This window comes from Pyrus communis, chromosome 7, assembly GCF_041283825.1.
Source record: "Pyrus communis isolate YQ-2024b chromosome 7, ASM4128382v1, whole genome shotgun sequence".
NCBI lineage: Eukaryota > Viridiplantae > Streptophyta > Magnoliopsida > Rosales > Rosaceae > Pyrus > Pyrus communis.
Genome location: NC_142571.1, coordinates 22,859,728 through 22,882,483, shown reverse-complemented (window position 1 = coordinate 22,882,483; position 22,756 = coordinate 22,859,728). Strand labels below are relative to the sequence as shown.

General features: G+C 35.7%; 2 protein-coding genes across 4 annotated transcripts; both read left to right on the top strand.

Annotated features, from left to right (window-relative positions):
• Positions 1-7,123: 7,123 nt before the first annotated feature.
• On the top strand, positions 7,124-15,171 carry LOC137735642 (aminodeoxychorismate synthase, chloroplastic). 2 transcript variants are annotated; one of them, XM_068475085.2, is made up of 14 exons: positions 7,124-7,611; positions 8,302-8,684; positions 8,874-9,005; positions 9,363-9,430; positions 9,986-10,050; positions 10,250-10,316; positions 11,056-11,316; positions 11,404-11,530; positions 11,917-12,236; positions 12,450-12,529; positions 12,740-12,842; positions 13,069-13,151; positions 13,583-14,200; positions 14,530-15,171. In XM_068475085.2, exons 2-14 carry the CDS (start codon positions 8,354-8,356, stop codon positions 15,008-15,010), a joined length of 2,736 nt encoding a protein of 911 aa, XP_068331186.2. In that variant the 5' UTR covers positions 7,124-7,611; positions 8,302-8,353; the 3' UTR covers positions 15,011-15,171. The 2 variants fall into 2 exon arrangements, 1 of the variants encoding a protein (XP_068331186.2); XR_015964046.1 differs by having other exon boundaries at positions 7,183-7,611; positions 13,069-13,158.
• Positions 15,172-16,244: 1,073 nt separating this feature from the next.
• On the top strand, positions 16,245-22,127 carry LOC137733703 (chorismate synthase, chloroplastic). Of its 2 annotated transcripts, XM_068472860.2 has the most exons (13): positions 16,245-16,685; positions 17,085-17,235; positions 17,583-17,659; positions 17,771-17,829; positions 18,392-18,475; positions 18,564-18,656; positions 19,251-19,331; positions 20,079-20,210; positions 20,653-20,755; positions 20,933-21,027; positions 21,133-21,198; positions 21,515-21,599; positions 21,712-22,127. In XM_068472860.2, the coding sequence occupies exons 1-13, from the start codon at positions 16,535-16,537 to the stop codon at positions 21,900-21,902; spliced, it is 1,368 nt and encodes a 455-aa protein (XP_068328961.2). In that variant the 5' UTR covers positions 16,245-16,534; the 3' UTR covers positions 21,903-22,127. The 2 variants fall into 2 exon arrangements, with proteins under 2 accessions (XP_068328961.2, XP_068328962.2); XM_068472861.2 differs by lacking the exons at positions 21,515-21,599; positions 21,712-22,127 and adding an exon at positions 21,366-21,416 and having other exon boundaries at positions 16,324-16,685.
• Positions 22,128-22,756: the final 629 nt, after the last annotated feature.

Here is a 22,756-nt window from a genome sequence, read left to right as displayed (position 1 = left end):
ACTTTTGAAGTCTACAAACATAATTGGATGGATATTTGGAGCTTTGAAATCCTGAAGGCTACTCCATGTATGTCACGCCCCAACCCACGAACAAGAACTATTCACGAGTTAGGGTGTGAGCTATATCTTAGTTATAGAAATAATTTCTACAACCAAGATATGGTGGAAAATAAAATTAAATACCATACATCATATAACAAAATCTTGCATAAAATTTATCAAATACGCAGCAGAAAAACAATAGTGCACCAATTAATTCACAATAAAACTACCAATTAAATAATAATTAAATTGTAACAATTCTTTCAAATGTATTAAATATATGCAAATGAGATGCATGAATGTACTCACTCCCTTCTAATCCCACTAACACATACCTAAGGTATCCAAGCATGTGCGTTCCATACTATGCTTATACTACTTGGCTCCGAATACCTTAGAATATGAATTAACTCTCGTTCATCCCTTAAGCCCAATTTTCAAAATTTATTTCTCCACTTCCACTTTATTAATATAGACATTTCCCCTGACGCCTAATTGTATATTCAAGCCCTTCCCCCGACGCCTGATATATACAAGGTTCTTTATTTTATATTCAAGGTAAACTTCAGCCCTTGAATATCCTCATAAGTCAAACACTTATACACAACTCAACTCTCTTTCTTACTTTACAAGAATGCTTATGTATATTCCATGTAACAAGAATATCAATAATCACATGCTCTATAACATCTGCAACACTAATTAGACAGTTAGTAGCTAAAATCGTATTATATTTGCAACACTAATCAAATTGTTAGTAGCCAAAATTGTATTATATTATCATAATATATAGTATGGATAACACACAACAATCTAATTGAGAAATATTACTTTACCATTTTACTCCATCTCTCTTTAGGTGATATTGATGCATAACCCCATTTAAGTTCCATAGAGCAATTATGTTGGGTAAGCTCTCATGCATTTTATGGGATTTTTCTCTCTTAGGATGAAGTGTGGTATCGGATAACAACTTTGTACTCATAGCCTTCAAGAAGGCTTCCCTATAGAATATTCGTGTTTACATTCCCAAAACTTGGAAGTGAAATGCGCATCATGATGAGGTACATCAGTGACATGCATACCATGTAATCGAACAATGTAGTTCACAATGCCTTAGCGAGCATATTCATATTGAATTTCACTTGGATTTAGTGAAAAACTATGTCAAGAAGGCTAAAAGAACACTCAAGAATTTGAGGGTCAAAACAAGTCCATCAAATCTAGAGTATAAGATAACTTGATCGAATGCATAACATCTCGCTGCAATGGTAACTTTCAGAATATTCAATCACCGATGGTAAATATTCGTTCAGTAGAGTATTTGTTGGGTGATTGAAGAATGAATAGCCACAACTAAAAATTAGATGTCAGAGCAATTTTCCTAAACGATTTGTCTACTTCAGAAACAATACGATGTCTAATAGGGTATACATGTACTCAAGGTTGACTGGAATGCCTTCAGGCTCAAGGAAGTGACTATGGAATCATGGTTAAAGTAGATGTCGATCAAAATGCCATAAAATCCAATAAATTCACAAATGAGAAATTTCAACAAGTGGTCTAAAATGAGTTAGCTTGTCAAGTCAATCGATAATCACCAAAACATCACCATAATTTCCACATGTGCAAGATACCTCAATATGAATACACATGAATTCCAATTGAAATGAGGTAGGACAGGCTGAAAGTGTTCAAAGGTAAATATGTATTTTGCACAATCGGGGTGATACACGATAGTGCAATCGTAGACGTTGATTTGGTTCTTTCATCATCGCTGTCATAAATTTAGCTTGTTTTAAATGAGGATGTATTTGAGAAGTCTAAGGTTGGTAAAGGTTCTAGACATGCTTCCCGAGAAGTGTCATCCGATATTTCAAATAAAGATGATAATTGTTGACTTTAGGTTATGAGGAATGTGGTTCATTTTGTACGGATCTAAACCCTGGGGAAACATAAGTGATACGCTGTCATGCTACATCTACACAGCCAAAAAATCTAGAGAAACGTCATCTTGGATTTTGAAATAATTGATGTCATCGGAAAGCGTACGAACAATGGTAGGAAATAGACGTCATCTCAGTTGTCACAACATTAATTATATTCCATGTCTCAACTAAACTAATTTTCCTCAGCCGACATGGAAGGAAAACACCACTGCTGAAAAGTCACTAACAAATTGCCGATAAAATCAACAAGGCCAAGGATATTGCATATTTCACAACAATTTGTGGGAATATGAAATTTTCTACATTTGCAACCTTTTTGGAATTTGACAAGAATGTCGTCTGCTAAGATCACGTCTCCCAAAAAAGATACCTAATCTAACAAAGCTAACATTTGGGGAACTTGGTATAAAGCTCACTGTAGGTGTTTAGAAAATTTTATCTCATTGCTGAAGTATGTCAGAAAGCCATTTGTAAGACTACTATAAATTTGTCAGGCTATGGAAGAAAACTCGAACTCTAAAGGTTGGTCGGGTAGACCATCAATTCAAAGTTGGGGTTAATAGTTTTAATTGTCACCCGATGGAGTTGCTAAAATCTAGATATGATCCTAAGGTTCAGTCTATCGTCTGCATGACTAGGTTTAAGGTTCCCTAAGATAAAGTGTTTGGTTGGGTAAATTCCTAATCGGTAAGTTTTTGTAACTAAGTTCTCTCAATGATGTAGGAATTGTTTGAAAAGGCACAAGAAAAACTGGTGTAGTACGAGAAAGATGATTGATGGTGTACTTTACTTCACCATTTGGTGATATCCCTTGTAAAATTTTGAGAAATGATGCCAAAGGTATACGTCACGGGAACGTACAATACTACTTCCTTTCTCTACGACATGTACTAATAGGTCTTCACAACTTTCAAACTACTCAATTCGCTCTTACAGTGGAAATTAACTCGTGCCCCAATTCTAATGTTTGTCTGTGAAGGTGACCTCAGGGATGACTGGTCAAGAACGTTTGGGTTACCTAAATGGGTAATGTGGTTAAAACAACTACGAGTGTACTATTTTCCTACAAGGCTTGCCCTTAAGTTTCCACATTTTAATTTCTTCGGCTCAGATAGTGACTGTTAATCAATCTATCAATCGTGCCGCTAAATAACGCACATATGATATTTTTATATTGTTCGCTACCCTAAAACTTTGAACTGTCGTTCCGGCATAAAGGTATCACTCCCAGATACTAGCATACCACTTGAATACTGGTTGACAGTTCCTAGATATCGGATAGTATTGTTAATTAGTAGTGCCACCGTATACTGATTAGAGGTTAGAGCCCGCTTGGGTAGATGGTTTCAGATGATTGGTAAGGAAATGGTCATGTGAGGTGGTTTCATTGATCCTAGGAGAAATTGATTACTGCTTTTGGGATTTCTGCTACTCAAAGGTATAACAACTCATACTCTTATGCCTATACTCATCGAAATGACGAGTACAACATTGAAAGGAAATTTGGGAACTAGTGTTTGTTGGAATGTCCTAAGGTCAGAAAAAGGAATTTGATAATAATTTACTTTAGAACAGACTTAAACTGAAGTCGATATTCCTCCTGAAGCAAGGAAAATTGGTACTAGACATGATTGAAACTAAATCCAAACCAATTATATATAGGAAAAACTCACTATCTACACCTTTAAATATACACAATGGAATTAATTTTGGTAGACAATCCATGTAAGTTAATTGTATAGGGGCAAAGTTATACTAACTAGTCATATATAGGAAAAACTCACTATTTACAACTTAAGATGAAGTGTGCTACTGTATTGATTTTTCTTTGTTAAAAATAAAAATAAAATAAAATAAGTGAGTTTGTGTGAAATTTGATTTAAATAATTTTTTTTTAAATTGTTTTAGTGTTGGATTTAATTTTGGATCATTAAATTTTTTTTTTTTTACCATTAGCTTTTTTCATATTCGATCTCAGCCACTGGATTTCTTGTATTTATAAGTTATATTTTAAAATTTTAAATCTAGACTGTTGGATCAACCAATGATCCATTAGTTGCAGCCGTCTGAGAGGCGTTAGCCCGCTAGGTCCCAACACTGACTGTCTTGTCGGGGGTCCTCACGTGAAGGGCGTGGCGCGGGTCAAAACGCAACCCTTGGGATTTTTTCGAGCATGTTCATGCGCATTCGTGGGGCTCCCACTTATTCTTGGTTTATTTTTTGGCCATAATCTAGCCCAATTTTAGGTTATATCCCAAACCCAAATTTTAGCCACAATTGTTGAAGGAAATTTTGGGAGGGGTCTTTAAAATCTAAAATTTGGGTTTTAACCTCACCATTGTCACTTAGTACTATGATCTAATGATATTTCTCATCATTTGTAAGTGAGAGGTTTGAACTACATTATGCTAGCCCATTGTGAGGTTAAGCTTATCCCCAACTCTTAATATAGATAATATCATTTGCTCAAAAAAATAAATAAATAAATAAACCTCACCATTATAAATGGTCTTTGTGTGTGGTTACTTTCATTTGCTTAGTTTAATACTTTTATTTTAAAATAAAATATATAACTTAGGCTTATTTTTCGCTACACTTCATGGAACTCGATTTTAATCTCTCTTTGCTCTCTGTAACTCAAAAATCGTCATTTTACTCCATAAAAATCAAAATTTGCTCATTTTACCCCATTGGACTCGATTTTGATCCTAGTTTGCCTACTAAAACTTGAAAGTCATCTCTATAAAACTTCAAATTTGCTCTGCATTGCCTTAGATCTCCTAATTTCTTATATGGGTTTGATTTGAGTGAGCCAGGCTAATCATTTTATTTTTTTTCATCTTTTCAATTTCTTTTAAACTTAATAGTTTTTTTATTGTTGAATTTTGACACATAATGGATATTTATAATCAAATTTGTTGCACATGTGGCGTAGTCTTATTGTTGTTGGGCCCCACATATGTTTTAGGAGATGACTTATAAGTTTTAAGGAAAAGAGATAGTCCACAAGGAAAAATAGAACGAATTTTGAGTTTCAAGAAATAAAATGATGACTTTTAAATTACAGAAGGTGTGAAGGATGGGCAAAATGAGATAAAAATGGAATTCCATACGACATTGCTAAAAATAAGCATATAACTTAACATTAAAATGTTCAGTTGCCAAAGGGCTAGTATATATTTAACACGAAAACCCCCACTTTTATATTATTCATGTCGTTTTTTTATACAAACCCCCACTTTTATTTAATCATAGGCTAATAGAGGAACCACATTGATACGGGGCCCCCTTTAGGGGGATAGGAGCTTTGATGTTTGAGAAGCATTTGTTGGAGCATCATGGAAGAGGTATGGCGCAGTGATTGTTCGAGCAGTGTTCCACACACCTTTGAAGTTTTTCTTTATCTAAGGTGATAAAATACTTGGTACAGTTAGCACTCCATTAATTTAATCACTAACTGGTAAATTAAAGCTAACACAAACAATATTACCGTTGGCATATTTGGAACATTGCTCAACTGAGCAACCAAGTTTGCAGTAGTGAATTGCATGATCATTCACATTAAGATTTTGAAGATGACCAGGGCATTTCCCCAAGCATAGTGTAACGCATACCTGAGGTAGCAATTGACAAGTGCTAAGGCATTGTTGGTAACAACTATCATCTGTACTAGTTGTATGGGTGCATTTTTGCTTACCCACATTAACTTTAGGGTATGCTCTCCATACACCTTATTAGGTGTCATGTGTCCATCCTTCTAACCTTAGTTATTTGCTAATTAAATATATCATTTTCAATTTTTAAAACTAATTTTAAACATTAAAATTAAAAATTAAAAATAAAAACCCAAACCCTTCAAGTTCCCCACCCAGCCAAACACCATAAATAACTACCCACCCACGCCACCCCTTTGATTCTTCAAAGTCTACCCCCACCCAGCCAATCTTCTTCGTGCCATGGTGAATCACCATATCTCCGTTCTCCTTCTTACAATGTAACTCTAATTTTATTTTAGTTTATAAAGAAACCCAACAAATGTCCTCGCCAAGAAAATAATCCCAAATTGGAAAATCAAATCTTACGTGCAGGTTGATTCTTTAGGTGAGGTTGCTATCGAATTTCATGGCTGCAAAGGCGCAGCCTTCGTGGTGGTCTCCAGCTGTTGTTACAGTGGAAGAAAAAGGAGGGAGGGCGGAGGACAAAGTCATGGCAAATTTGCCATGCACTCGAAGAAGAAGATTGGCTGGGTGGGTGGGTGGAACTTTGAAGAATCAATTGAATGGTTGGCGTGGGTGGAGAACGAAACACTGCTGGGCTTGGGCAGGGTTTGAGTTATTTATTTATTTTTAAGTTTAATGTTTAAAATTAGTTTTAAAAATTGAAAATGATATATTTAATTAACAAGTAACTAGGGTTAGAAGAAGGGACACATGGCAGCTAATAAGTTGTATGGTAAGCATACACCAAAGTTAATGTAGGTGAGCAAAAATGCACCCTCATAAACTAATGTTAACAATTTGATTCCAAATTAATGAAATTTCTTATCTTTTAAAAAAGAAAAAGATTGAGTGCAAAAGCATCGAAAGTTTTACTCATGATTGGCTTTTAGCCAAAATGATCATTAAGATTGACATAACTTCTAGGTTTAGTGCATATGATTTGAAATTGATAGAAGTGGTTCCTGAATTTGTCCACCATCAACCATTTTTGTCCTTGTGTAAAATTCTATTAAATAAGAAAAATTACAAAAATACCTTTAATTTAAGAAAAAGTGGACCAAAATGATTTACAAAAATTGAAGATATTTGGTTATTTTATTTATATTTAATGAAGATTTTTCAAGATAATTTATGAGAACAAACTCAGAAACCACTTTTATCGATTTCAAATCTCAGAGAACAACGCTATACCAATCTCAGAAACTATTTTAAGTAAAAAAAATCATCATGATTTTCCTCCTCTCTCGAGTTTAATTAATATTTGTCCATTTTTGTTTGATAAATTATGAAATTAATCAACCATGAATCCAACTTATATAATTAAAATTAGAATAAGTGGGACAGCCGACGTCATCGTTGAAATTTAAAGAGAATCTTAGATGTTAAATCTTGTGCAGAAATATAATAACAAGTGACGGTCCATTCCCCATCATGAAAAAATAATAAAAAAAACATAAAACTTCTGATAAATCAAACAAAATAGTAAAACGGTGTTCTGCGCCCCCACCCCACCCTTTGGCTTTGGAACTCTTCAACTGGAAGGAAGGAAGGCAGGAAGGAAGGAGAGGACCAACCGAGCAACCCGCAGCATGCGGCCCAGGATTCCCCCTCCACAATATGAATCTTGATCATGCTGGGCTCGACTCCGTTTTGTCTTTCTGTATCGGGTTTGTGGTCGTGGGTCCTACATCCCTCCTTTCCGTTTCCAACTTTCCACTGACAGGCAGCCGTCTTCTCTCTCTCTCCTCTAGCCTCCGCCCCCACCAACCGTGGCCCATTTCATCACCAACCCCAGCGTATTCCCTCTCTCTCTCTCTCTCTCTCTCTCTCTCTCTCTCATAAGTTATAAACAACCCAACAAGCTTCACAAGTCTCTGCAGGTCCCTCTGTAACTATCTGAGGTTAGCTTCTCATCGTCTTTTTCTTCTTTTGTTCTTCCTGTGTCTGCAAGTTTATGTTTTTCTTTTTGGGATTTTCTTGGTAGGCAGAATGAATGGTTTTTTTTATGTATTGGATTATTGATTTAACATAACTTCTTTAGCTTTTTATGATTAATTTCAGATGTCAGCTACTTAGTTTGTTACATCTTTCATTATTCTAACAGATAATTAGCGGTTGGGTGTCAGTATCCATGTATAAGTGAACCCATTTGCCCATTTGATTCATTGGTTTAGCAGTCACTACTAAAGAGAGCATCTTTTTTAGCATTGCCACCGCATCATTTTTCGTTGGATGAGTTTAAATTTCGAGATTTGTGTAGTGGATGATTTAAAAATCACATTCATCCAAGGACAGTTAATGTGGTGGTAACGATTATCGCCACTTAAGGCCGCTGAGCAGAAATGGCATGTCAGGTGTTATATTGTAGTAAAGTGTTGTAAACATATGAAGGTGTATTAACTACAACTGTTGTGCATTCAGTGGAGTAATTACGAGGGTGAGCAAATTGTTATCAACCCATTTAGTTGGGGATGCTGGAAAAAGAATAATCTTGGAGCAGAGTAGTAAATTCATATAGGCGTATAGACAGAGACATGAAGACCAAACCACTATAAATGGAATATCTAACTGTGTGCATTTCTGTGTTGCAGAAGCTCTGTTTTGGACCGTTATACAATTTTGGCGTTCTTCATTGTAACAAAAATGAATTTCACTTTGTGTTCATCATCTTCGGAGCTCAGATATACTTTTGTTGAGGGGTTGCCATGTACAAACAAGAATATGGTGGACTCTGAGCCTTTTGTGAAGGTTGATAAGTTCAATAAGAAGGATAGTACTCGAGCATCTAATCACAATGCTAGAAAGCTGTTGATGTCTAGCAATTTGATGCCTCAGCGCTTAAAAGGATCCAATATGGGAAGGAAACATCTCAAGGAACCTGGTCGAAAACTGGAATTTGTGAGGACATTGCTGATTGACAACTATGACAGCTACACATACAATATATACCAGGAGCTGTCTGTCATTAATGGGGGTAAGTTTTTCTCTAACCTCCTCTTCTCTCTCTCTTGTGTTAAATTATGTATGTCGTACATGTGTCTACTCATTATCTCCAAGGGCTAAATGTTTGGATCATCTATAACCTGGTGAAGGAAATAAAAATTATATGTGATGTTAGCCTACTAAAGGTTGTCTCTGATATTTTAGCTTCTAATTGTGCCAGTGCCTCCTATGGTCATGCGGAATGATGAATTGACATGGAAAGACATTCGCTATTACTTGTATGAAGAAAATGCTTTTGACAATGTTGTTATATCACCTGGACCTGGTTCGCCAGCATGTCCAGCAGACATAGGTGAGTTTCTGAAAAGTAAATTTATCTTTTCCATGCTACTTGTGTTCTTGTTGCCACGATGTATGGCTGAGTATTGACTAGAAGCACAGTTATGCATAGTTCAGAAACCATATTCTTTTTGTGTTGTTTTTTACTTCTGAATTTTATATTGGCCAAAAATAGATACACGAAGTCTTTATGCTGCAGATCTAACAGGATTCACACTCTCAATAGTTTTCAACATGTTTTAGATTATCTATATGCACCGCACCTGGTTTTTCTTTATCTTGGAGTTCTGTCTGCAGCCGTTTTTCCCTCTGGCTTAAACTCTATAGCTTTTTATGATTATTTCATCGAGAAACTATTTGAATCTGTCAGGAATATGTCTTCAGGTGCTGCTTGAATGCTGGGATATCCCTATTTTGGGCGTTTGCCTTGGACATCAGGTATTTTGGTTTTGTACTTTGTTTTTCTTCTAGTGGACACTAGATGCTTAAGTTAAAATTCCTTAGTTGCATGCATAATGAGATTTTTAGGGAGGATTACAATAAATCAATTGAGTAAGTGAGTTTGAAGGCCACCAATAGAATTTTTGACTAGTAAGTATTAAAAAAAAAAAAAAAAAAAAAACCCAACAATTCGGTGACAAAACCGCTCATGCCCGCTATGCAAGAGAAGCCATTGATAAGATACTGTAAGTCGTGAATATTTTTGGAGTTGCGATGTTGATACATTGTATATGTTTCTAAACCCATAATAGAAACATATACATACATTTATTTGGTTGTTCAGGTGCAGCAATTGTGGATAATCGTATTTATATATTTATTTGTATAGAAGAATCTATGCGGTATGCAGTGTATTTCACACAACAACATATGATTCTTGGTTTTCTCAATAAGATGATGATATTGGAATGCATAGCCAATCACCTCAAGAATGATAGGTCTGTTAATGTGGTTTAGTTCTCACCTTTCTCCTGAATGGCTTTGATTAAACAGGCTTTGGGTTATGTGCATGGTGCTAAAGTTGTCCACGCATCTGAACCAGTCCATGGACGGTTGAGGTATGGTTATATATTATTACCAGATTTTGGTTGTCATTGGTGCTTATTTTTTCATTTTTTCTATTATATCTTGTTATTACTAATCTGAAATATGCTTTATAATTGAAAATTCGTATTCAAGCTTTGGTATAGTGATTTTATTCTTTCCCCGTAGGTTCCCTTCTATTAACTTTCTACTCTTTCTTTTTCCTCAATACAGTGAAATTGAGCACAACAGGTGCAAACTTTTCAATGATATCCCTTCCGGCCACAACTCAGGATTTAAGGTCAGTCTTTTATTAAACTTTGAAGTTGAAATTAATAGTTCCCAAATAAATAGCAAGAAACTTGTCTACTGAAAGATCATTGGTTTACTTCAGCCTTGTAATTCAGTTTGCTGTAGCATTGTAGGGGTATCCTTAAAAGATGTCATATATTTCAAGGAAAGTCAATAACACTGGTCTATTGTTTTGAATTTTTATATCTTGCGAAAAGTTAATACTCTTAAGAAAAATAATAAAATATTTCAAGTTTCTTGTCCCACTTTCAGTTTGCATCTAAACAGTAGGCAGTTGTCGAGAATTCTAATGTTTCAAGTAGATGATTCTGTTCTGTATAGTATGATGTTTAAAACCATTTTGTGGGAAGAATATTTGATTGGTAATTAGCTTGTCCATATACATTAACTTTTAAAGTTTATTTAGATGACGTTTTCATGAGAACTCGAGACATTTTGCAATCATTTATTTGAGTAATGATTAATATTTAACTAAAGTGACAAACTTGCAAAATCTCATATTTTTTTGCAGAACCAAAGTTAGTCATTTCTGAAATTTAAAATAGTAGGTCTGCAATCACCAGGAAAAACCAAAAACTTAAAACTGCAGAAGGTCAAAGATTGTTTCTTGAAATTGTAATGTTTTAATGTGGCTTTTCAGAAAGTGCATACTTTAGCTACCATGAACTTTTAGGATAATGGTGGAACTTATTCTTAACTATGTGCCATACAAATATACCTAATTGCAGGTGGTTCGGTACCATTCACTTGTTGTAGATGCTGAATCCCTCCCAGATGAACTCATTCCTATAGCATGGACTTACTCCAGGGATGCACTTTCTTTTATTGAAACCCAGAAGTCTGATGTTCCCTCAGAATTTGCTGTGGGATCTTTTCCAACAAAACCAAAAAATGGAAGTTTTTCGCCTTTCAGTTGTTCTGGCAAAGTGCGGAGCGAAAAGGTTCTCATGGGCATTGTGCATTCTACCCGGCCTCATTATGGTTTGCAGGTGGGTTGCATGTTCATTGTATTTGTGATAATTTCAAATCTGCTTTTACGTGCAATACTCTCTGACTTTAGCTATTGACCCTCACAGTTCCATCCAGAGAGTATTGCGACCTTTCATGGGAGGCAGATATTCAAGAATTTTAGAGAGATCACAGAGGACTATTGGCTGAATTCGAGGGCATCATTCATCAAGAAGCGGAATTTTGATTATACAGGTAAGCTAGAGTTTTTTTTCTGGAAAATCTGTTCATCTTTCTTATGAACGTCATTTATCAATATTCTCCCTCTGATATAGTCTCACTTGTTCGCACGCATACATGCATGTGCCATGCTAAGTTACATGCAGACATTACGTTCCTTCTTATGCATGCCAATTCTTTAAGGATGATTTTGGAAACTTTCATGAGTGTTGTTAAGAATGCTATTTTTGATCAATTAATTTTTTTTTTTTTTGACAAACCTGAATATTGTGTCCATTGTATGAATCCCAGAGATGTCGTCTGGCTGTAGTTCTATATGCTTTATGATTATTATTATTATTATTATTATTTTCCTAGAAAAAACTCCCTTTGGTTTCAACTGACCAGTAAACTTCTTTTAGCGTGCATGCAGATGCCCAATGCTAGTCGACTCCGCACAGAAGTTCCTAGACATAGGCAACTAGTAAGTAATTCAGATGGTCAGCTATATAACAAGATTTCTAGAAGGAAGAACAGTGAAAGTAACACAAGTTCTTCTGGTGCGGTCAATATGGTAAACCTTTTGCATCCAGGCATTGGTGTTAAATATCTAAAGTTGAGATGGAAGAGATTTAAGCATTTGGCTGGTCAAGTTGGTGGAGCAAAAAATATATTCTGTGCACTGTTTGGACATCATAAAGCTGAAAATACCTTTTGGTTGGACAGTTCATCGATAGAAAAGGTTCGTTTATTTTTCGATTGACATGTCTATGCCTATCTTAAGATTGATGATGTTAGTACATCTCATATGAGCATGATTTTTAATTCTCTCGTGATGCTCTGTGAAGGTTTAGTTGAAGCATTTGACATTATCATAATACCTTACTTTTATTTTGAGTAGTTCTCGTAAAACCATTATTTCTTACATATTGTCTCTGTTTTCTTGAATATTCAGAGAAGAGCACGGTTTTCATTTATGGGAGGAAAAGGTGGAACTCTTTGGAAGCAGTTGACCTATAAATTATCAGATAGAAGGTTTGACTCAGTATTGATTTTGGGAATTCAAATTTTTAGTTTTCGTATGGATTTTTGTTTAACTGATGTGGCTTCAAGTTTTAACATCATCAGCTAACTACCTTGGTGTTTATAATGATTTCTTGTGGAATTTTCTTAATTGTTTTTTAGAATAGAATAAAGCTCATGTGAATATTTTCATGTTATAGTAATCTATACTGCATTTTTCAGTGATACGACTTTGAAGGGCAGTGGTTTTCTATCAGTTGAGGACGCTCAAGGCTCTAACAGAAACACATTTTTGGAAGAAGGGTTTCTTGATTTTTTGAAAAAGGTATTAGTGAAATTACAGCTTCTGGTTTAATTTGTGTTTTCTTGAAATATTGAGTTTTCTGTATTTTTTCTGTGTTATTCTTAGAATCTGTATCATCTCAATGATCATAAACTTATGTCAGAATATACTTTCTTCTGTTCATTTGGAATTAAGTTTGCTTTTTATTTTGTAACCTTGCTCAGTCTCCCAGTGTGAAGTGATATTTATTGCTTGGTATGTATTTCAGGAGCTCATGTCATTTCGGTACGATGAAAAGGATTATGAAGGCCTTCCATTTGAATTTCATGGTGGATATATTGGTTACATGGGGTATGCAGTTAAGTTTATTTGAAATTTTGAATGTAATGTTCTTGGACCATCCTTTCCTTCTTATCCACTACTCCTCGGTGCGTGAATTCACTTTTTTTTTTTGTCTTATGTTGTGGTGAAAAGTTTTCTCAGAACTTGGTCTCGTTCAAACTCGAACAATGTTTTTATCATCTTTCCTATGCTTTAACTGCTTTTATGGTTAAGTCCAAAAAGGGAAATTGATTGAAAAGAAGACATCTCTTTAACTTTTCGCTATCCCAAATTGTGGTTGCTGTTCAGTTATAAGCAGTCATCGTCTCTCCCTTTTGGTTTCTGGTTTTTGGATATTTATGTTTGGATTGAATTTCTGACTAGCCGAAAATATTAATTGTCATGGCTCTTATGTGGCTCTTAATTAGCTGGTTGTTATTCATTGATTTTGTGTAATGCAGGTATAGCCTTAAAGTTGAATGTGGTGCATCATCTAACTGCCACAAATCCAGGACTCCAGATGCTTGCTTTTTCTTTGCTGATAATCTTGTAGTTATCGATCACTGCTCCGACGATGTTTATATACTGTCTATTAACAAAGAATGCACAAGCACGACACCATGGTTGGACAATACAGAACAAAAGCTTCTCAGGTTAAAAGCTTCTGCTACAAATGAGGGAGAGGAGCCAACCTTACAGGCTTTTCGATCTTCTCAGTATCAAGGAAGTTTTGTTGTTGATAAATCAAGAGAGCAGTATATAAAAGATGTCGACAGGTGTCTGGAATACATTAAAGATGGTGAAAGCTATGAGTTATGTCTCACAACTCAGATGAGAAAAAGAATTGGGGAAATGGACTCATTAGGACTTTACCTTCACCTTAGGGAAAAAAATCCGGCACCATATGCTGCCTGGCTTAATTTTTCAAAGGAAAAGCTTTGTGTCTGCTGTTCTTCCCCAGAGCGGTTTCTACGGTTGGATAGAAATGGTGTACTAGAAGCAAAGCCCATTAAGGGTACTATAGCTCGTGGTGCAACACTAGAGGAAGATGAACAACGCAAACTACAACTGCAATACAGGTAAGATATTTCTCTTTTTTTCCAACAGGATTAAAATTGTTGTTGCGTATAATTATTGTACAATAGATGACAATTTGGTTCGGTGGAAAGAGCTGTTATCAGGATCTTAGTTTTCTAGTATTAGCTAGATTTATTCTCACTTTCCATGCTCGGACTAATGCAATTTCTCATGATACATCCGCCCTTTTAAAGAATGAGGGTGGGCGATATAAGATCCAGGGTTCGATATACAGCTACTGTGTATGTAGTTACTCAGCAAGAAAGAAATGAGGTGGTTTTCTCTCCCTTTCTATGAACTAATCTCTCTCTCTCTCTCTCTCTCTCTATAGTGAAAAGGATCAAGCTGAAAATCTGATGATTGTTGACCTTCTAAGAAATGACCTTGGCCGTGTGTGTGAGCCTGGTTCTGTTCATGTGCCCCATCTTATGGATGTAGAATCATATGCTACTGTCCATACTATGGTGAGCACAATTCGCGGGAAAAAGCGGTCAGATGTAAGTGCAGTTGACTGTGTGAGAGCAGCATTTCCAGGCGGTTCAATGACAGGTGCACCAAAATTAAGATCAATGGAACTTCTTGACTCGATCGAAACTAGTCCGCGAGGAATCTACTCAGGGTCCATTGGTTTTTTCTCATATAACCAGACATTCGATCTCAACATAGTTATCAGAACTGTTGTTGTACACGAGGGTGAAGCTTCAATAGGCGCGGGAGGAGCCATTGTTGCGTTATCAAATCCTGAAGACGAGTATGACGAAATGATGCTGAAAACGCGCGCCCCGGCAAAAGCTGTAACGGAATTCTTGTAGGGATTGTATTTTATTTTCCACATTTTTCCTTGTGGTGAATGTTTCCGTAGTGTCAAAGAAGATACAGGCAATATAGCTTCGTGTCACTATTGATTTCATTGTTCATTTTGCCAAAACAATAAAAAGGATGTTCCTTAATTAAAATTTTATTCGATTTGTAAGCGGTAGATTGTTCTGGTGGTTAAGACTCTCTTGCCTCTTCTCATAGTTTAGAAGAATTTAGTTTAGAATATTCTATTGTTTGTTACAAATCTTATTCCGATTTTATGAATTAATCATCCTTCTTATTCCAAATGATTAATTTCATTTTGTTTCTATGAATTTTAGTTGAGAGAGGATTAAATGTGGCAAAGTCAGACATCTGGAAGAAGGAGGAATGTCTGCTTAGCCAATTTAGCCTTTACAGTTGACTCCACCTACCCAATCCGACCCCAAAGGTATCAATATACCAAACAAGTAAACACAAGAAAATAAGGTCATGTTTAAGAGTCCGAAATTGTATTAATTAATTAGAAAGTAAGTAAAGTTTTTTTTTTTTTTTTTTTTTATTTCTGTCAGTTTTTTTTTTGTATTACTAAGTAGTTTAATCTATTGAAGAAAAAATGGAGCAAGTAACTGTAACATACATTTTATGTCTTTTGTACAACAAAATTTTGTGTATAACCAGTTGTAAATGATCTGATTATAGGTGATTAATAGGTAGGAAAAAAACATACAACAAGTTACATGGTAAAATCTCCGTGTAAGAAAAGAATTTACACGAAAATAGATTTAACATCAACATAACGTCCCCATCTAATAAAATAATAACACGTATAAGTTTTACCGTATAACATCGTGCTATTAAATAGAAACATCACGGTTGACAGAGAATTCATTTTATGTACTATACAGAAAATCAAGCATACCATGACAGCTTCAGTCTCCTACTCCCACCCAACTCGTAGGGTACGCTACAAAGTACCAACCCACCAAACAAGGCAAATGAACTGACCAAAATACAAAGAAAATAGTAAATTTAAAGGAAATTGTTATTAGCACTTCAAAAATTTATTTATACACTCTAAACTTTTTATATTAGGAAAGAAAAATACACTTATGAGAAGTGTAGAATAAGATTTTTGAAGTGCCAATAATACTTCTCAATTTAAAATAATTTAATGTTTTTATTAAAACGAAAGAATGAGAGATTTTTTTTTTTTTTTTTTTTAATATTTTCAGTACATCAAATATCATAATATAATTATAATTAAATTTTATTTTTATCGAAATTTTTCTTCATTTTTATTACAACCGTGATTCACCGGACCAACGTTCCGATTTAAGAATGACGGGTTGTAGGATTTGGTGGTAGGTGGAAGCCAGTTGGTGGATTGATTTGCGTGTGCGAGTAGCAGCACGCCTATTTTTGATAAAAAACAATCACCCCCGTTAGTTTCTCAGCCTTCTTCTCCTCCCTCCTTTTTCTTCTCGTCGTTGTTTTTGGTGGTTGGTGGACTGAGAGTTTCGGTGGGTTCAACTGCAATGGCTTCCTCTCTTGCATCCAAGCCATTCCTCGGAGGAGCTTCAAGGACCGATGGCTTTTCTGGGTTTTGCTCCTCCTCCTCTGATCTCCGAACCCTCTCGTCCTCCTCCGTTCAATTTGTGATCCGCCCGAGAACCCCCAACAAACTCCGTTAGTTTCTCTCTCTTTCTCTCTCCCTCTGATTGTTGGATGTTCATTTGATTGCTTACCGTTGTTTTACATAGAAAGCTTTAAGATTTTTCGAGTTAATTTCCACTTTCTGATTGGCAATGTGCGAGAATTTTGTTATCTGAAATGCAGTTACTGAATGCAGCTACTGAATTTGTTTTGTGCACAAATCATGAATCTTACAATTTAAAGACTACATCTTTACTTTAATTAGCCTCTCCCATCATTACCCAAGTTCTAAAGTCTAAGTACCCATGTTAACATTCGGTCTTTGGTTTGTTGTAACATAAACTTTGAAGTAAATGGAATTTTGATATGTTAGAGATTGTAGTAAGTTACAACTTTCGGATCAATTCTGAAAAGTTTGGTGTTGGATTTCAGAGGTGCAGGCAGCTGGGAACACTACCGGAAATCATTTTCGTGTTACAACTTTTGGAGAATCTCATGGTGGTGGTGTTGGTTGTGTAATTGATGGATGCCCTCCTCGTATGCCCCTCTCTGCAGAAGATTTGCAAGGGGACCTTGACAGAAGGTATTTGATACGGGGCTCACCCTTGTCACGTTCATTGTAAAGTTCTTGGGTAGCTAAACGATGCACCTAACTCGTGTTATGGCATTTGAAACGAGTTGATGCCTATTTCATGTTCAATTTAAGGATATTTTACTAGTATGTCTTTTACATGTTCAATTTCATCGTAGAGTTTGTGAGGTATTTGGTCTGGGATCATTGCATGCTGGCACAATTAGTATCCTTGGATATAATAGGTGTTTATATTGTGACATTAGTGTAGATCATTCCATGCAATAATCATGGTAAGCTTCCTCTAAAATTGTTGAATTCTTGTTTGTTTTGAATGCAAACTTGTTATGGGTTGTCAGGAGGCCAGGTCAGAGTCGAATTACTACTCCTAGGAAGGAAACTGACACATGCCGAATACTTTCGGGAGTTCATGAAGGTTTGATCTTTGTGGAATTTGTATGTGTGTGTATATATGTTTATTTAAAGGGGTTCCTTTGTAGTTCTCTTCAGTGGCATATACTCTAATTGATGTTATAATTGACTACAGGAGTGACAACTGGGACACCAATTCTTGTGCTTGTACCCAATACTGATCAGAGAGGACGTGTAAGTATTTATTGCTAGAGGACATATATATGAAGTTGAATGAAAATGGGTGGAGCTTTTATAGACTAATATTTCTTTGCTCGTGGTTTTACCTTTATTTTTTGGGAGTTTTAACGAAACACTCCCGGTACTGTTCACTTTTAACGAAAAAGACATTTTTACTCTAAAAAGTCATTCTTGGTACTATTCACTTACAACACCTTTTTGTCCTTTTGATTAAAACTCAAATTTTCAAGCCCTTTTCATTAGTTTTCCTTTATTCTGGGTATGGAATTTGTAGTTTTCAATCTATTTAATCATGCTGTGGAACTGATATGAGGGCTGTGGAACACAATATGAGGGCTATGGAACTGATTAGATAGTTTGTATTTTGAGTAATAGAACTCGTTAAAGAGTTTACTGTTATTTTTCTAGTATTTCCTCTGAATCGTGATATATAGGATACTATGGATTAACAATCACATTTATACTCTATATAATTCAGTCACTTGTATCAATTGACATTCTTTATGGTGCATGGAAATAACTGTGCATGGAAATAACTATGTCGCTGGAATTTCAGGATTATGATGAAATGTCAGTAGCATATAGGCCTTCACATGCAGATCGAACTTATGACCAGAAGTATGGAATCAGATCAGTGCAGGTAATGGTTTTAAGCTTAACCATTAAAGGTTTACAAGCGTATTTTGGAATTGCAGATGCATAAATCTTGAGCTAATTTGTAATTGAAGGGCGGTGGTAGATCTTCTGCTAGAGAAACAATTGGAAGAGTTGCTGCTGGAGCCCTTGCCAAGAAAATCCTCAAGGCTTTCTCAGGAACTGAGGTGCATGTAGTAAACTATGTGTTGCATCGTTATGCCCAAGACTCCAGTTCATTTAATCATTTTTTTTCTCTTTATTGTGGTATTACCTTGTGAGTTGCAAATGTGTCCTGCTATAATTATTTTTAATTTTCAAACTTTGGATATCTTCATTTGCATGGATAAATTGCAAACTTATCAAAACCTTGAGATTTTTTTTTTTTCTAGAAAATCTGACAATGGCAAAATGGTTGTTACTATTGTATATTTTCTATGATAAACTTGCACAATAAATGATGTTTTTTTATCATTTACAAAATGCACATGAATTGGCATGTCTGAGTGCCTACTTTTTTGGAAGTGGACTTGTCGGGCAACCCATGTCCATGTCAATAGATGACACTCATGCCCCTGTCCTCAAATGATTGAGAACGAGTAACTGAAGTTTGGAGCTTCTGATAATTATTGTCCTGCGAGTTGATTTAAAAAAAAAAAAAAAAAATTCTGAACTTCTCTTTTTAATCATGTGTCCATAGATTATCATCTGCACATTCTTTTACTGATTGAAATTCTTGTTATAGTTTTTAAGACTTTTCCTTAATGTTTGTCATATTTCAGGTCTTTGCTTATGTTTCACAAGTTCAGAAGGTTGTGCTTCCCGAGGAGTTGGTTGATCATCACAATTTGACACTTGATCAGGTGCGATAATGGATATTAATTTAAAATCTCTTGTAGCAAAGCCATTCAAGAGTAGCAACAAAAAATGGGAGTCATATGACAGGAGTAGCTAACTTCCTTGGATTTCCATACATATTTGAGAATGCATGTCCAGGAAAAGACATTACATTCCAATCTGTTTCATTCCTTTATAAGTGAAGTGCAGACAAACTATGAATGTTATTGTAGTCTACAAAGTAATTACCGGGAGGCTTGTCCATGCACTCTATTTAACAATATCTCACCTCTATAAACTTGAGTATCTCAATTTGTAGCATGATGTTTTAGGCTTTTATGCTTACTAGCGTTTACGATTTTTTTTTTTTATGTGGTTGTCACATCTAGCTCTATATCCCAAGTTATTAACTACAAAAGTGTCAACTCCCAAATCTGGGAAGAAAATATCCCTCTTCACGAAGTGTCTCCCAATTGGTTTCTGACCGGTAGCCGACAAATTGAAAGAGATACTCTCTTTATGAATACCTTTCACTTAATAATTGAATAGTGAATCCAGTGTTATTCTAGGTTTCAAGTCATAGAAATCTCATATCCAAATGAATTAGTGACATTTCAAAGTAAGAAAAACAAGTATCAGTCTGTTGCTTGCTCTTTTTGTATTTAATTCATTTTCTCTCAATTAGTGCATTTTTGAGGTACTTATTGACTCACATTTAACTTTTATTAATCACTGAACTTTTATTTTTTTATTCTTGTGTGACATACTGCCAGATAGAGAGTAATATCGTTAGGTGCCCAGATCCTGAATATGCAGAGAAGATGATTGCTGCCATTGATGCTGTTAGGGTGAAAGGGCAATCTATTGGTGGTGTTGTCACATGCATTGTTAAAAATTGCCCACCTGTAAACTCACTCTCTCCACATGTCTTCAACTGTTTACTACTCTCTCTACATGTCTTCAACTGTTTATTAAGGGGGCAGACTCTTTACCTTAACCACTGCAAAGTTAGTTATATGAAAAATGCTAGCAACCTTCTCACTTAACCTTTTCATTTCAACCTTTTCACTTCTCCTCATGCCACGTGTACTTCACTGGCACTCGAAACTCAAATTTTAACTATATTAAAATCCCACTTTTTTTATTCCTTTGTTAGTATAGTTAAAATTTTAGTTTGTAAACCAAAAAGTAATTAAACTTTTAGTTTAGAGTGTTATTGGAATACACGTGTCATGAGTAGAAGTGAGATGGTTGCTAGCACTCCCCTAGTTATATTGCTCTTTCAGTAATTTGTTTAATCTTCATGAAGTCATATATGGAATTGACAATCATTTTATTGCATCTCAGGGGCTTGGTTCACCAGTCTTTGATAAACTTGAAGCTGAATTTGCTAAAGCTGTAATGTCATTACCTGCAACAAAGGGATTTGAAATTGGAAGTGGATTTGCAGGTTAAGATTTACAAACTTTTTGTGGTACTTTTGTGTGGCGTTTCTCTACAAAGTTCTTAAATTGGACTTGATGATTGAAGAACAGTTGTGAGAATTCTATTATGAAGGATTTTTTTTTTTTTTTTTTTTTCCAACTGTATTTTGCGTAAGTTCTTACCGTTCATGTATGCATAGCAGGTACCTTCTTAACTGGGAGTGAACATAATGATGAATTCTATTTAGATGATCAAGGAAAAATCAGGACAAGAACAAACCGCTCTGGTGGGACACAGGTATTTTTTCTATATTTCAGTTACTTGCTTTTGCATGTAGAGTATGTTGGTAAAATGTTTGTGGAGCGTCTGTTTTACACTGAGATTGTATATGCTGGCAATCAGGGAGGACTATCCAATGGGGAAATTATAAACATGAGAATAGCCTTCAAGCCAACAGCTACTATTGGAGTAAGTCGAACCTCTACCTCTACCTCTCTCTCTCTCTCTCTCTCTCACACACACACACACACACACACATGCACGCACGCACACTCACGCCTCTGGCTCTTATATTGCTTAGACTTTTTCTGAGAGAAAGTGAGAAGTTATGACTAAACATGGGATATTGGTCTTAGGGATATTTTTGAATTTCAAACTTGTGATCAATAGGAGAATCTTGAACCGAACTTAGGTATTTCTTTGATATATATGTAATTGATTGTCAAAACAGAAAATTGTAATCAAGTGACCAATCTGCCATGGTGGTTTTGTGGCATTTGTGCAGAAGAAGCAGAATACAGTGACTAGAGATAAAAAAGAGATGGAACTAATAGCCCGTGGTCGCCATGATCCCTGTGTTGTTCCGCGAGGTGCGTCTGTGAATGATATGTACTCTCATGCATCATTCTCTATGTACATTTGTTTTCTGTAAAACGATCCTTGCGGTTGCTTACATATGTTTTGCTTGGTGGATTGGTGCAGCTGTGCCGATGGTGGAAGCTGCAATAGCCCTTGTGCTGGTGGACCAACTAATGGCAGATTTTGCACAGTGTCACATGTTTCCTATCAATCCCGACCTACAAGACCCTGTGCCACAGCCAATGGTTGACCTACAAGACCCTGTGCCGCCGCCAATGGTTGAAGCAGCGGAGGCAGCTGGTGTGCACATTTGAAGGTTGACAAAGTTTCTGTAGCATTATATATGTCTTGTATCGGACAGTGAAAATTCACCGTCATGAAACGCATGTTTGGTGTGGGACGGCAAAGCTAGAACTAGTGAGACGCTGTCAGACTGGAATATATGTGAGGTGTGTCGACCATTTTTTTCAAAAATAAGCTTTCTCAATCATTCAATCTGTAGAAGTAATTCAGAGCCAATAAAATTATTCTTTACTCATTACTGCAGTTATTTATCTTAAATATGTGAAACAAGGTCTTTTTTTATCCGGTTAAGGTACCGTTAATCCCAGAATTATGTGTTTTAGACTTTGAAACTGAATAAATCTCATTCAATTGAATCCAAGCTCGAATCTTCTCTTTTGCATTCAAGCTCGAATCTTCCGTTCTCATTGATCAGAAAATATAACTATATCAATTGAAAATTTGTAAGAGTATATAAAGAAGGGTAAATTGTCAATTTAGTCCTTGAATTATTACTTGAGTGAAAATTAGGTCTCTAAACTATTTTTTTCAGAAAAATTAGACTTTAATTATAAAAATTTGCCAATTGCATCTCTAATATTTTTTTTTTGGAGTACATCAATATTTTTACGCTAAGAGAAGGGGGAGTTGTCACATCTCGGCCCGGGGCGGATCACTTCCCGAGCCCGCTCCACCACCGTAGCACGATATTGTCCGCTTTGGGCTTACCATTCCCTCACGGTTTTGTTTTTGAGAACTCATGAGCAACTTCCCAGTGGGTCACCCATCATGGGATTGCTCTAGCCCTCTTCTCGCTTAACTTCGAAGTTCCTACGAAACCCGAAGCCAGTGAGCTCCCAAAAGGCCTCGTGCTAGGTAAGGATGA